This window comes from Plectropomus leopardus, chromosome 6 (genome assembly GCF_008729295.1).
Source record: "Plectropomus leopardus isolate mb chromosome 6, YSFRI_Pleo_2.0, whole genome shotgun sequence".
In the NCBI taxonomy this organism is placed as follows: Eukaryota; Metazoa; Chordata; class Actinopteri; order Perciformes; family Serranidae; genus Plectropomus; species Plectropomus leopardus.
In genome coordinates, this window is record NC_056468.1 from 15,166,798 (window position 1) to 15,182,528 (window position 15,731).

The window sequence follows — 15,731 nt, forward strand, 5'->3', positions numbered from 1 at the left end:
GATTATGATATTGAGTGTCCTGTTTAAAAAAATAAAGAAAAGGGGATTGTGAGGCGTCAGCTCTCCTCATTCTCTATCAGTCTTTGTCTTTCTCTTTCTATCTCACTCAGTTTCTCTCTTACTCCCTCTCTTTCTTGTCCCCCTCCTCTGCCCACATCCTTTGTGCAAAAGTGTCTCCTCAACAAATTAACTGTATTGTGACGTGTCATTTCAAAGGCGCAGAGGCGCAGCATGCTGATGCTTAATCTGTTTTGCATTCATTTGAGCTGAAGGGGACTTTCTACTCTGCCATCATGGAGTTATTCTTTGCCCAGCTCATCCAGGCTCACAGCACACACTTGATCCCTTTTATTTGTTGTTGGAAGCATGTTTGTCTCTTTTTGCCCCCCTTTACCCCTCCATCCGTGCTCTTTCGCTGTTTATAAAAGTTAGGATCATTTTTCAGGCTGCGTTTATAGGGATGTTAGGCAGCGCTGGTGTTTAGAAGCATAGCAGAGTTAGCTCCGGCGCTAACAGTGTCCATAAATCACCTAGCCAGGGACTCAGCGCCTTTCATTAGCCCCTATACACTTTTACTGGTTTATCTGCCTGGCCTATTTATCTCATTATTCCTCTGGAAAATTGCTCTGTTCTGCTTTTCTGCCGCCCACCCGCCTGCGTGTATACGGCGTGTGTGTGTGTGTGTATGTGTGTTTGTGTATTAGTGGTGGGTCCGTCCACCTGCATGGCATTGAACTTGTGACCGCAGATTTTAAGAAGATTAACCACAGCCAAGTATAGGGAGAGGGAATGAGGGAGCACAAGAGAATAAAGGGTAAGATTTTCTCCCCCACTCGGCTCTCTTTGTCTGCTTGGATTAAGTTCTTGCAGCTGCCACCCATGGCTTTTATGGACAGTGTTTGTCTCCTTAGAGATTCTTCCAGGCATACTTGTGAGGGATGCAAAGACGCATGGGATGTGGACGGAGCACAAGCACGCACACACACTAACTCACTTAGCCTCTCTTTCTGTCTGTATTACTTTCTGCCTCAGTTTTAATCACACAAAGGCTGTTTTCTAACCATGATTATTGATGATCAGTGTACTGATGCGTATGAGCTTTTTTAATTATGAAGGCCACAGAGGAGAAAACTGTTTCTCCTCAAACTCATGCATGTTACATAAGAAAATTTCCCTCTTCATCATCATTATCAGCGATTCTTTGAAGCAGCAGAAATCAAAATCTGATCTTTTGCATTTGCTGCTGTTGCATGGAAACAGCAAAGATTTATTTTGATTGAGTTAAATGTCCCCAAAGCCTATGAAATTACATTCAAAGCATGTAGAGCTGTTCAAAAACAAACAAACATAATTTGTAAAATATACATTTTTCAGAGATTTTTGGGATTTTCCAATATTAATGTCTGTTAGTGACATATGGTAACCCGTGTCTTCCTGAACATTTAGGTTGATGCTACAGAAGATGAACCCACCAGTTTTATATACCTGAGCCCGGATGCCTTGTCCAACCCGTCTAAGCTGCTGGTGTTGATCCAGGGCAGTGGTGTGGTGCGGGCCGGTCAGTGGGCCCGCAGACTCATCATCAACCAGGATTTGGACTCAGGGACACAGATCCCCTTCATCACCAGAGCCATGGAGGTAGGGGGCACAACAAAAGGGGTTCAGGCTATTCTGTTGGATGCTGAACTGATTTTTTGATCTTTGATCCGAGATTTCCTGTTTTCATGTTTACCCAAGAGGGGCAGGTGGGCTGAGTGGACATGACACGTAAAATATTAGAAGAGGATTTATTGTGCAGCGAGTTCTAAATACTTAACAATTACATTTTTTTATGCCTTTGCAATGGCAAGATGCATTATATTTTTGGGCTGTCCGTCAGTCCATCCTGTTCTCATGAATGTTACATTTTGAATGTCTTAAGAATATTATTCGAAATTTGGCACAAGCATTACTTGGACTCAAGGATGAACTGACTAGATTTTGGCAAAGGTCACAGACTAGACTTTGCACTCATCTCATTATGTGACGATATTATCTCAGGAACACCTTGAGAAAATTTCTTCAAATATGGCACAAACGTTTGCTTGGACTTAAGATTGAAGTGATTCAATTTTGGTAGTGAAAGGTCAAAGTTACTTTGACCTTGCTTCCTTCTCATTCTTGTGAATGTGATATCTCAAGTACACATTACAGGAATTTCTTCTAATTTGGCACAACTAGAATGAACTAAAAAGAAATGACCTCACAAAACATTTATTTGGCCATAAAATCCTGTGCCACTTTTGACAAAATCACACAGATGTCTCCTAGGATAAATAATGAGGTGGTAACATTTATTTTCCAAAAGGTCAAAGGTTGACTTCACTTTGACATCATAACATTTTCTTTCCATTATTCAGTATCATAACTAGGAAACAGAAGGGGAGACATTTGGTCATATACTGAATGTGTGACACTAATATTGGATGCCCACCTTGAAACTGTGCTGATTGTGTGGATCTTCTGTGTTGCTGGGTTCAAGATGTGTTTGAAGCATCAATATTTTAGAACACGTAGCTTTTCTTTAGAAACATCCATATCTGAAGTACTGTCCACTTTCATGGCAAGATGTCAGACAGACATGTACATAAACTGTAACTGCAACTTTACTGGTTCACAGAGGCATACAACCACAAGGTGGTAATTGTAGTTTTTGTTGTAGTTCTCTCCTTTGCAAAGAGTACAAACTGTCGCACATCTTCGGTATGTAGAGTTTTATGGGCTTCTAAATGAAAAAGTCATGCGGTGTGTTCATTGTGTGGCAGTTGTTACCACCACTACCACAGTGGTTAGCCTGATGGGCTATTGGTGTAACAAGGGTAACATACACTGTTTATTTGAAAAGCAGACTTGAATATTTGGGCCTGTGGAAGGCATTGTGGCACTGTCAGAAGCAAAGTGTCCTGGTATTTTGGGTTTTCTTGTGTATGACTGGAGGTTTGACTGTGATTGCGGGTAATTTGTTGTTTCTTTCATAGCACAGACTCTGGATGTATTGCATTGACTCAGTTCATTTGAACAGTTCATTGTACAGTTTAGACCAGTGCTGAATGGAGAGGAAACTTTGTCCCGGGGTCATATAAGAAATTATATGATGCTGAACCGTTTCTGCACTCCACAGCATCATATAATCATAGAGGCAAATAATAACAAGCAGACATTTAATTACAGGCGCAAACATTGACTCTTAATGCTAATATTATTGTACAGTCCTCAACCCAGAATTGAGGGTTATGCTGTTCTTGTTAGTGAAATGAAGCATATTCCTGAACATGAACATTATTGTCCAAAAAAACATTTTTATATTTATATAATGAATGATTCCTACGTATTCCTGTGTATTCATGGGTGACCGAGCTGAAAGAGGAAGATATAATGTATTATGAAATAAAGATTAGTTTTTCTTTCCCAACCGTATGATCACACACGAGTGTATACATCTGTGTGTCAGCAAGCAAAAAGTGGCTCTGCCTGTCTTATTATTTTCATCCCCATCTCTGTGCTCATTTGTCAGCCCAGCCACGACTACCTGTGTAATTTCATCGGCCTGCTGTTCAAATTGACTTAGGGGAGATCCTGCTCTCCCTCTCCCCTTGTTCCCTCGTTTCGTCCATCTGAATGCCATAAAGACTTTCACTGCTGTGTAAAGGCCGCTCCTGCTGTGTACAACAACGGGAGAGGTTTGGGTTGCGTGCGTGCGTGCCCATGTGCATGTTAACGGATGATTCGGCTACACTGAGACTGTCTTTGAATTACGGTTACCCCGGCTGGTATTATGGTTGGAGAAGGCAGCGGTTGTGCAGTGAAAAGTCAAAGTGACAGCTTAGATATAGAGAACGAGGTGTGTGTAGTGTGAGTGTTGCTCATTCATCATAGTAAACAAGAAATCGTGTTCTTACACCCTGACAAATCATCATTCAGGCATTTACCACACACAGGCCTTGTACTCTGCTTGTGCACTGCAAAGACAGGCACACACATTTACATTCACTTCATGCTGTCTGCATCTATTACGGGCATGTTTGCAGTTTATTATGTCATACTGGGAAATTTGTGTGGATGTAATTTTTAAGTGCATACAGGAGTTACAGCTACTATTCAGTCTGAAGAGAGAAGCTGATCTAGTGACTCAGCACTGATATAAACAGGTAGAGATGCTACCTTAATTTGCAGGCCTGCAGCACCTAAGCATGAAAACGTGTTTGATCAACAAGCCAAAAATAAATTACAGCACAGAAAGGTGACAGCTTTGTGACACAGCAAATACTGACAACAAAATCTGCAAAAAGTGCCATATTAACAGCAGAATCCCAAGATGAGGCAAGTTAGTAAAGAGACCACTTAAAGGACTGGCAATTAGCCATTATTACACTGTCAGTGCAAGAAACCCTAGCCTTAATGTGGCATTGGCAGGTAATAGTTTCCTGGTTTTCCTCTCAGCCTAACACGCTATACAGTGATTTTGATGATTAGATTCACCTCAAGCAGAGAGGAACGAGACAACCTATGTTATCAACAGACTAATCAGCACTATAAAACAATGAGAATTAAACCCAGATGACCTCTGTCATGCAACACACCCATACTTATATTGGCAAAGTTATTTTTGCTTTATTATATTAAGTGTTTGACATATAGCTACAATAAGTTTCTAATGTTTGATGATCAGTAACACATTTTTAATCTGTAGACTTGTTTAAGCCACTAATTCATCACTCTGACAGAGAAATCCCATCTCACTTTTAAAGATACTGTCTTCTACCTGCAATACAGCACCAAGACAAACACGCATGAGTTATGCATTCATTTAAATGTATCTCTTGAGTCAATGTTTACAGTGAGTGCCTGACTGGTCAGCCAAGTGGGTAGCTGACACCCAGCATGTTATATTTAATCTCCTTGTAGGAAGAGAGGTGCAGCAGAAATGTTGATGACTAGGTAAGGTCTGAAACATGTGAAGGAGACATCCTCTGTCCAGTGACAGAGGATGTCTCTACACCCCTGTTGCACAGAGGTATTAATGTTATACCACTGACCACATTGGCACAGTGATAAACTGGTTAACACTGTAACCTCACAGCCAGAGGGTCCCAGGGTCAAACCAGCAGCTAGCTGGGGTCCTTCTGTGTGGAGCTGGAGTTTTCTCCCCTTGTCCATGAGGGTTTTCTCCAGGTTCTCCAGTTTCCTTCCCTACAGTAAGACATGCAGGTTAGGTTAATAAATGACTTTAAACTGGCCTTAGGTGTGAATGTGAGCATGAGTGGTTGTCTGTGTCTATAGTTGCATTTGCACTGCCTTATCAAGTTGGGAGTATTTTGCCGTTATGCTGCTTCGCTGTTCTGTATATAACCTCCAATCATAAAAAGGGGGCCAGTGTGGTCTCTGGTTACTACCTCTGGTCCGGACCAGAGGTAGTAACAGCGCTGAAACGAGTTCTGTGTAAAACGTGAAGCCATTTAAGAAGTGACCATGGGTGGCATGGTCACCCTAGAGGTCAACGCTGTTGCTACATGTCACATCCATCATGCCTCTTTTGATTTTGGGATGCCACTATGCAGTGTATAATCACACACTCGAGCAGTGTGATGCCACTGTAATTTTGCTCTGTGTAAAAATGCAAGAGTGGTATAAAGAGGGGACTTTGTTGCGTCTCTGAAGCAAGATCTTTGCGTAAAAGCAGCTTATGTGTCACCCCTGTGATAGTCTGGTGACCTGTCCAGGAAGTACCCTGCCCTCACCCAATATCAGCAAGGATAGGTTCCAGCCCCCCATGCAACCCTTGAGGATAAGAGGTTAGGGATAATGCATGAAGGATGAATGAATGAATGAATGAATGACTGAATTAATGAATTAATGAATTAATGAATTAATGAATTAATCAGCATTAAATGCTTTATGAGCATAACTTAATAGAAATATTGTCTGCAAGTATAAATCATGCAGGTACTCAGCAGTTATCTTTTGTCACTGCTACCTCTATGTCTATCAGTATCACTCTCTCCCCCATACACATATAATCCACAGCTGAATACAATGCAAAACTCACATTGACTGACAAAAATTGTTTTGGGAAATTCAGGAAATGCATAACCTAGGAAGAGGATGAACTTGTAAAAAAGGAGTTTATTACACTACTTAATTTAAAAGAAAAAATAACTGGAAACACACTGCTTATATCCAGCAATGGGAATACTAGAAGTAGTCATCAAGGTTGCTAAGAAACATGTCACAATTTTTCTTTAAAGCAGTCAGATGCTGTACAACTGTGTAAGAGCAACTTTGGCAACATGACAATTACACATTATTTCTGATTTATGAATTTTGTTAAGTGGAGTGTTGGGTCAAATGTTGACATTTTGAGTATACTTTTTATTGTGTTTAGATTAGGCTTCATATTCCACAAATGTTTTGTGGCAAGAATGTGTTGCCTCGAGTGCAGCTCATGTGAAGTTACTCATGGGAAGTTGATTGGAAATTCAAAGCCTGCAGCAAAGGGTCAACTGAAGTGCATTCGGCAAATATGGGGGGAGCTTGTGGCTTTGCAAAACACGAGCTAGCACACACACACACAGATAAAACAGTTAATTTGAATCACTATGAGTGTAGTGTGTTTGTGTGTGTGTGTGTGTGTGTGTGTGTGTGTGTGTGTGTGTGTGTGTGTGCGTGCGTGTGCGTGCGCGTGCGTATACAGTGCAATTTGATGGTGTGTATGTGCTTGCACATACCCGTGTCGAAGCACCACTCTGAAATTCTTTGCCATGTTTTGGTGAACTTGGAGTCAGCCTTTTTGCGCTTCCGAAGAGAAAATAGCTGATTGGGCTTGTTAATCCGGCCCTTTGCACTACACACATGCACACACACAACACACATACGCACACACATAAACAAACACAGGGTGAATCTTTGGGCAGCCTTTCTGTAACAGACCGCACCCAGTCGCTTGTCTCTGCCTCCCGTATCCACCATACTCTCGTCTACAGATACCACAATCCTTGTAATGCTGCTACATGATGACAACACATTAAAAAGCTGGCTAATGTATATGTTGAAGTCTAAAATATGGAGGCACGCAGAGGAAACATAAACACACAGACACAGACACAGACACAAATGCATCGAATGGTGCAGAGGGTACACTTGTGGCATTTGGCACAGTGTGTACAGTGACACAGGGTTCAGGGGAATCTTTGTGCTGTGTGTGCAGGTGTCATTCGTGTTGCATTTATGTGCATGTATGTGTGTGTACGTGAAGTGGTGCTATTCCCATGCCTAGAGGTAGAATGACAGGTGAGAGGAGGATGCTCCGGCAACAACCAGAGAGTGGGGGAAACAGGGGTTGGTATGGGGGGGGATACACAGAGGGAGAAGGGTTATGATTGGTTGGAAGAGGACAGAAGAGAGGGGTACAGAGAGGATTGAAGCAGGAAGAGAGAAATGAGAGGAGGACGAGGGAGTGACTGCAAATGGGGTGGGACTGGCAGAGGAGAGACGAGAGTATAGAGAGAGAGAGAGAGTAGGCAGAAGGCAGGCATCTGACAGCTCCACTACTGGGAGAGGGCCTCTTAATGACAGCTTATTCCTTCATGATTTCAATTCCTGACAGTCGACAGGTCTGCTTGTTGCATCATGGCAGCTGTATCATTACCTTCTGGCCCTGTCACTGCTCTGCATCCTGAGACTGAGATGGTGGAGGTGGAGGGTGGGCGCCATGGGGTTTGGAGGGGATGGGGGGGATGGGAGAGAGTGAGAGTAAGATAGAGGAGATTGTGAGGTTACAGTCAGAATAATTGAGGATGGAGGGAATATTGAAAGGTGGGATCATTAGTTATCGTAGCTGTAGGAGTTAAAAGTAAGACTTTCAATTTGTTTAAGTTTGCTTCCAAATTGCTGTTGTGAGGCCTTAGCTTCCCTGTATCACTTATCTGGTCATGACACAACATGGTTGAGAAGCAAAAAGCCACATTTTTGTGTGCCTTTTTCTCTCTTTTACTTCACTTTGCATCACTTTGAAACATTTCTCCCTTGACTTCTCCTGCAGTCGCCATCTTCAGTTTTGCAGACGTTAGTTATCAGCTCCAATGTGGTTTTAAAAAACTATTGTCCAAAATAGTTTGAGTTCTTTTGGGATGAAAAATCTGAAAAAATTTTTTTTCTAAAAAGTCAGTTACAGACAGGATTTCTGTAAGAAGTTTAGTTGGCAGTGCAGTTATTTTTTTTTCAGGTGGTTAGAAGTCTTTTTTTTTATAATTTAATCTCTGTACATGCTATGTATTTTTCAAATATGAAGGAATTCATCAACAATATCAAGCCTGACAACAAGTTGTTAACTATAAAAACATGCACACATACACGCTACCACATGAAAACCACAAGAATTACACACACTGACTGTCCTCAAGAACTCCTTCATTTAATTTGGAAGTTGCTGATACCAAAACAGATCTATACCCCAACCATCTCACCCCCCTTCGCTCCATCTCCCTCCATGTCTCTCTCTCTCTCGCTCTTTCTCCCGACAGTGAGTCAGACTCAACACTGGAGACCCACTGGTAAGAAAGAGTGGGTGTGGTGTTTTCAGAAGTGTGTCAAAAGCCTAGGGGTTTGTATCTGCCCAGAATTTCAATGGGAGACTGAAAGGGGGCAGTGAAGCAGACAAACTCAAACACAGAAATCCTCTTTTAATTTCTGTCATGCTGCCCACCCTCTTTTCTTTTCTTTTTTCTTTTCTTTTTTTTTTTTTTTTTTTAGCTGGATGATGACCTCTTCAACATCGGCTACACACTCTGGCATCTGCCTGTTGTGTCATGGCCCTGCATGCTGTGAGGATATCTCTCTGTCTCTCCAATCACCATCTTCCTCCTCCTCCTTTCTCATTAGTTCCTCTAATTCCCCCGGAGCTGTGAGTTAACCTGTTTGTATGTGTGTGTGCACGTGTGTGTGTGTAGCTCAGTGATAACATTGTACATACAGTGAGTGTACAGCCTATCTTGGGGCATCAGGTGGCTACACGGGCCACACAGGTATCATTCTACCCAGCCAGCCAGGTCTAGCCAGAGGACAGTTTGTGCATGCATGTGTGTGTATGTGTGTGTTCAGGGGTCAAAAGATGCACCTTCTTGCCATGGCCTTGTAATAGCAGCCCTGCAAGCAACACACACACACACACACATGCATACACACACCTCCAGGTGGGAAGGTCCCAGCACATCCCGCAGCTCAGATCAATGCACTTGACACCTTCAAAGGCGGGTGTGGGGCCTGGACTTGCTCTGGGGTTAAACCTCTTTTAAATAGCATCCCGCGGGAAGGCAGCTGTCAATAACCCACCATAATTACCGGGGCCAGGCCCGCCAAGGGCTCGGCTGCACAGGCCAAATTAAAAATTGATCAGAGGGAGAGAAAACATTATTTTGTGGTGGTATTCCCTGTCCTAACAGCACTGCTGCTGCCGTATGTGAAATCTCATCAATGGAGGTCCGAGCAAGATATCTAGAGAGCTATTTATCTATCTATCTGCCCCCCTTCGTCCAGATGAACAATGGAGGGCTGTCCCTGTTGTAAAAAAATATATTTGCATATTAAGTGTCTTTCAGTGTGCACGTCTGTCTGTGTGTGTGTGTGTGTGCATGCGTGCGCGCAGTAGGTGAGTGTGTGCATGTGCATACTGTATGAGCATGCAGCTGATTGTTATGTGCTCCAGGTAATCGTACATCATCCCCTATCTATGTAGTATATGTGTGTGAGCGAGTGTGCACCTTGTAGCAGTATATTGATTGTGGTCTCATTGAGTTTCTTTTGGCAGGGAGCCTTTATTTGTCAGTCAGCGAACGATATGAAGAAGATATGTTCATCCCCAGGCTTCCTCTAGGAAAACACACAAGCTATTGTTTCACAAGGCACTGATAAATGAGAGCGACAGTTTACAATAGATTTGAGGTATTTTCTAAACACAGTGTAGGTAAAAGGTCATAGCACACGACAGGTGTATTATCATTGTTTCTGTGTCATTTCTTATGTCATGGGTGTAGGACACGTTCTTTGAATTCTGTATTAAGCACTGTTTAAAATAGATTTTCTTTTGGGAGGTCCTGTCATTATTGTAATTACCAGTGGCATCTGTAATTTGCATCTATGGAAAATCTGCCAGATACATAATTCACATAAGTATTTAAAGGGGGAGCATGCACTACGATATTTTACATTGGGCTAAGAGCAGAGAATTAAGGAAAAACAGCAAATTTTGTGGTGATAATTAGTGTTGATTGTACTCCATAATCACAGCAAGTGTTGATTTTAACACTTTCAGAGTTACAGTAAATTAACTGTGGAAGTGCTATTGTGCAGATATCATTTATTTTGTACAAAGTACGTCTGAATTTACACACATAGCACATGCAAATTGTATTAGAGGATTCCTCCTCTAAAAGTAATCCAATTTGAATAGTGTGACTTTAAACATAGCGCTTCAGATCAGTTGTTCCCAAAGTGGCTGCTGCGGAACCCCAGGGTGCCATTAAAACTGGCCCGGGATGTGGCAAGATTTGTCTCCATTTTTCTGGTTTCCTTTTGATAGCCTTTTATCACACATTTGTCACAGTAAAAAGACCTAAAATAAATGCAGATAATAGATATTTACCGCGACATTTTCGGCTTTAAAGGGTGCATGAGAGTGTGTTTGAGTGTCACCAGGGCACCATGGTTTAAAAAAGTTTGGGAAGATGAAACAAACACTGAACATGATGAGCTTAGATGTAGCAGTTAGTTTACTAGAGTAGTTTATACACACTCAGAGGGTGAAAGGAACATTTACCTATTGATTATATACATATGTTTCAATGAACTGTATACATACATGTTGTTGACAAAGCCGTTGAGAGTTTAGTGTGTCAGTTTCCAGGCTGCTCATGTCACCATGCTGCTTATGCGATGAGAGGATGGAAAAAAAACAAGGGCATGAAAACAAAAGAAAATGACAAAGGAAGACTTTGATCTAATTGTAAAACAGTACTTGGGAATGCACATTTTTCAGCCCACATGTGATAATTGACTTTATTTTTTCTCTTGAAATTAACAAATTATACCATCAAAAAGGCTTTGTCTTTGTGTGTATGTGCATGTGAGTGTGTGTGTGTGTGTCTCTGTGTGTGAGGTGGGTAGTAGGTCATTTGCAGCTGCAGGCTGTGTGTGTGCGTCCCAGTGGGAAGGTCTTGTTTAGTCTCTCTTCCAGAGGGCCCCCAGGCAGTGTGTGGTGGATACCTCTTCACTCTCTCACTGGGAACAGTTCTCTATGGCCAAAACACACATGCTCACACACATAAAGAACATGCGCACATACACAAAAAAATTCTCCACTATCTTTTGCACAATTCGTCAACCTGTGTGGCAGCATGTTCATTCTCTGACAGCAGAAACATTTTTTGGTTACCAGTGGATGCATGTACTGTATGCATTGTGCTGTCAGTTGATATTACATGCAGACACACACACACACACACACACTCACTCATGTAAAGACTCTGTCATTCCCTTGTAAATTTTACATGTATCCTCCATCGCAGCAGTTTTGCAGAGGTTAAAAGTGCTTAGCAGTGGACGTTCCAGGAGGAAATTGAGTTTTGCGAGGAGCTAGTGGTGAGCAGATAGGTGACCCACTATGAATTTACAGTACACACACACACACCCACACACACACACTCACAAAGACCCACTCACACACATACACAATCAGCCACTGAGCATCTCTTAGGGTCAAAGTTGAAACCTGCTGTAAGCTCTCTAGTGCCAGTGTCATGCTCCTGGACTGCTTGCGCCACGCTTTGATCGATGAGAGGAAACTCAGTGCTTAAATAGGGGTTACCAGGGTTCTAGGGGGTACACTAGGGTTAGAGACAAACAACAACAAATCTTTCTGCTAATAGTTTTAGTGCTGACTCTGTGGTGAGAAATGAAAATAGATGCTGGGGGGCTGCTCTGTTTTTCCTGTAGACATTTAAAATGAAGTTTTGGAGACTGATTTCCCTTTGTAGTGTTTTATTGTAACAACATGATGCCATTCAGACATCTAAACCAGCCTCTCAACCATTTGTCCCCCCTGTATGATTTGTCATATACAGATGATTAGTAATATGCCATACATTTATTTGAGGCTGTGCTTTTATCTGTGTTTACCCGTATGTGTTGGTGTCTTGTAGCTGCCTCCTTTTGTGTCGTTCCTCTCTCTGTATGTAACCAGACATCGGAGATGGAATCTGTATTTGAAGGCTTATCTGTCATTGTAGACTGATATTGTCCTGCATTCTCTGCTGACGTGGAATGTACATTTCGGTACATCAGATCATGGCAGTGATGGCGGGGTCTCAGTGTTTCAAGATATGTGTGCTTTTGTGTCAGTGCAAAAGAAGACAGACAATGAGGAGAGATGGCATCGGTGATCAGATTGGTTCAGCAGCTCTTTTGTCTTCTGCAGCTCAGTGGGTCAGTGGATGACTGTGTCTGTGTATCTGTGTGCACAATAGGAATCGGCATGCATCCTGGGTTGAACTTTGGTGCAAAATGCATGAAATCCATGTGTATAAGCGTTGACATTTTGAAGGTGTACATTACAATATTAGTCAACAAATAGACTTCTCCTTTGAGGATACATTTTATTATACACCTGTGTTTTGCTATATTAACTTTAATTAATGGTTAATACAGCAGCCTCTACTTATGGAAGCCCACAGGAAGAGTTGTTGACAAATACATTAGTAAACATTTATATCCACTTACTACATCATAGTGTTTCATAAATCATGTATTCCATATTTATATACTGCTTGTAAATGCTAAATAGGGGGACTAAAAGTAAATGGTTACTGATGTAAAAACATTCTGGATGTGAGACTCATGTTAATGTCAGGTGTAAGGTTCTCCTTTACATTTCTGCTTTGTGTAATGCTACAAAATGCTGAGATCAGGAGGTGAACTTCTTTACCTCAACTATACAACTATACAACACATGTTATAGTTTACCCAGTACTTTTTTTTTTTAAAAATGGTTTCATTTGAGTCAACACCAACCTGTGTATCTGGTCTGGTATTATGGTGCTCATGATAGGTGTTATTATCCCACTGTATGCTGACAGCCTATCCCTTAACCCTCTTAGGAGCACACTATGCCACGCTTGGCTGACTTGTTTGCGCTGATGTCAAGTTTTAGCGGTTAGCAGGCGGTTACCATATGCCACTGTGCTGCTGTCGCCCCCGATGTCAGTCAAACGAATGTCAACCTGAGCTCAGAAACACAGAATGCCACAGCGTGCACCCAGAAACACAGCAACAGTGATAAAACACACACACACAGTCACTTAAACATGCACCCAAATAAAGTTGCCATAAAGCAAATGCAGGAGTATAAACAAAAGAATCACATCCTGTTTGGGGGCGCCTTGAGAGGACAGTGTAGGTTGTCTTCTGACATGATGCTCGTCGTCAGCTGAAGGAAGGACGCTGTAGCATCAACAGTTATCCTTGAAATTAATTGAGTTTGTAAAACATAAACATATGCTTAAGTTATCAGTGGATGCATTATTATTTCAAAGTCTAATTTTGGTTGCTAATAATCTATCATTATGATTGACTAAGTTGACTAAGTTAATTGATTAAAACAATGCACTTTATCTAGACTTTCCAGCAACAATAGTTCTATTTATTAAACCAACCAGTAATCTTAAAACCTAAGTGTGCATAACTGAGGTGTAAACTCACTGACTTTCCACTCATTAACACTATCAACCATGTAACAATGCATGACCAAGCCAGAGGTACTGCTGCTGGGCACATAACCCCAGTCTCTGCCCTCAGTGATGGCTACTAACCTATTATAATTTGTGTCTGATAGATCAGTACACTTGTTATGATTATATCATCATCAGAACACTTTGCTTTCATCAACTGAACCCTAACCTCTTTAATCCTTTCCACATCTTAACTCAGTGGTTCTAATATTAAATAAAATTTGATTTCTGTCCCTTAAGGTGTGCGTAGGGTTTAGCGGTGTCTAGCGGTGATGTTGCAGTTTACTGTGGAGTGAAACCTTTCCTGTGGGCCAAGAGCGAAGGAGAACTACAGTAGTCAGAGCAATAATGCTAAAACACATATGGCCTTACCTAGAGAAGGTGTTCACTTTGTCAATTTTTAGGTCATTATTAACTAATGAAAACATAGTTAGGAATATTATATGCCATTTCTGTCAAAAATTGTCTCTAAATCCTACACACTAGACCTTTAAAGTGTTGATTTGATGTATCTGTGGTGACTGGTAGTCACATTAGGTGCATTTTCATAAAACAGACTTCAGTATTGGCTATTATGAGCAGTGGTAGATAATTATTATCTCATTGGACAAAAAATTCCACCATCATGTTTCAGTTTCTATGTGAGACTGATAAAAAACCGTCTTCTGAAAACAAATTACTCTAATTTACAACAAAGGCTAATAGAACAGAAGTTTGTTTAGATATTGAACGCTTTTTTCTGTGCGGGTACTGTGCAAAACCTTTGATGAAATAAATCTGTCAATGGAAGACTTACCTAAATTTAGATTTACAGTAACTTTAACGTGTATAGGACCAGAGAATATTAGGGCCGGGACACTACATCTTCAACCACATGAAAGCGCAAGGTCAGGTGCTAGGTTCTTTCTCTTTTGCCTACTCTCAAAAGGTATGGAGCCAAGTTGCGTCTGAGGTTGCAACCATTGCTAGAACCCCTATCATAACTGTCTCAAAAGAAATACCAGGGGCGGAGCTGATCTTCTTCCACGTGTTGTTTTTTAAGTTTGCATTGGCCTAAAATGCTGCTCATTGGACAGATTAAAGCTCTGGGTACCAGTGTACTAAAATCATCAATTTCTTCTCAACATTTATCATTCACTGATATTTATGAAGGAGGGGGGCAATATCTACAGCTTGTTATTGGTTGTTGCCCTTCACATAACATGTGGCGTTTGTTGCTGTGTTCCAAAAGTTGAATTTTGCAAATGTGGCAAATTCTGCCCTTCATTAAGGATTAAAGCAATGCAAAGGGATATGTATTGTTGGCATTAACAAAGCAGAACACAAATTAACACCATGTCTAGAGGCCACACAGGTGGATCCGTAGACACAAACATTTTTGACAAAATACATAGAGTATATCTACACACACATGCATACAAAAGCATACACAGAGTGACACTAATTGGCATTCATATATCCACATCTGTCCATAAGTGAAAGCTCTTTAATAATTCTCTAATATGTTTTTATATGCAGTTTCATATGACCAGACAACAGGATATAAGTGTGTGTATGTGTCCAATGTGCATGAGTGTGTGTGTGGCCACTGTCAATTATGTCCTTCACTTACCTGATGAAAGTGCACCTCCCCTGTCTCCCTGCCCTCCTTCCCTGTATCCATCTTAAGATGTTGGTGGCTGTTTTCTGGTGTTAAGCGTTGTTGTGTTTTGCTCGGTGTTCAGAGAGGCAACATGGCCCCGCAGCTCTCTGTTCATTTTGACCTTGTTCAAACTCGCCCTTCCCTCTCCCTCCTGAGTTTTTTCTTCCCCTCTCTCTCCTTTCTCACTTCTCTTTTTAAGGGTCCTGTTTTCTGTTCATCTCTCAGGCTGCCTCTGTGGCTGTTTCATTCAAAGTGTGGTGCAGTAGCCTTTGGAG

The 15,731-nt window shown here is 41.5% G+C and overlaps 1 protein-coding gene across 3 annotated transcripts in view; it reads left to right on the top strand.

The window, feature by feature from the left end:
* fam172a (family with sequence similarity 172 member A) overlaps nucleotides 1-15,731 on the top strand; it is a 188,648-nt gene that overhangs the window by 24,753 nt on the left and 148,164 nt on the right. For all 3 annotated transcript variants that reach the window (XM_042488204.1, XM_042488202.1, XM_042488203.1), the window contains exon 6: nucleotides 1,447-1,638. In XM_042488204.1, the coding sequence (XP_042344138.1) occupies nucleotides 1,447-1,638 (192 nt within the window). The remainder of the gene's footprint in view (nucleotides 1-1,446; nucleotides 1,639-15,731) is intronic.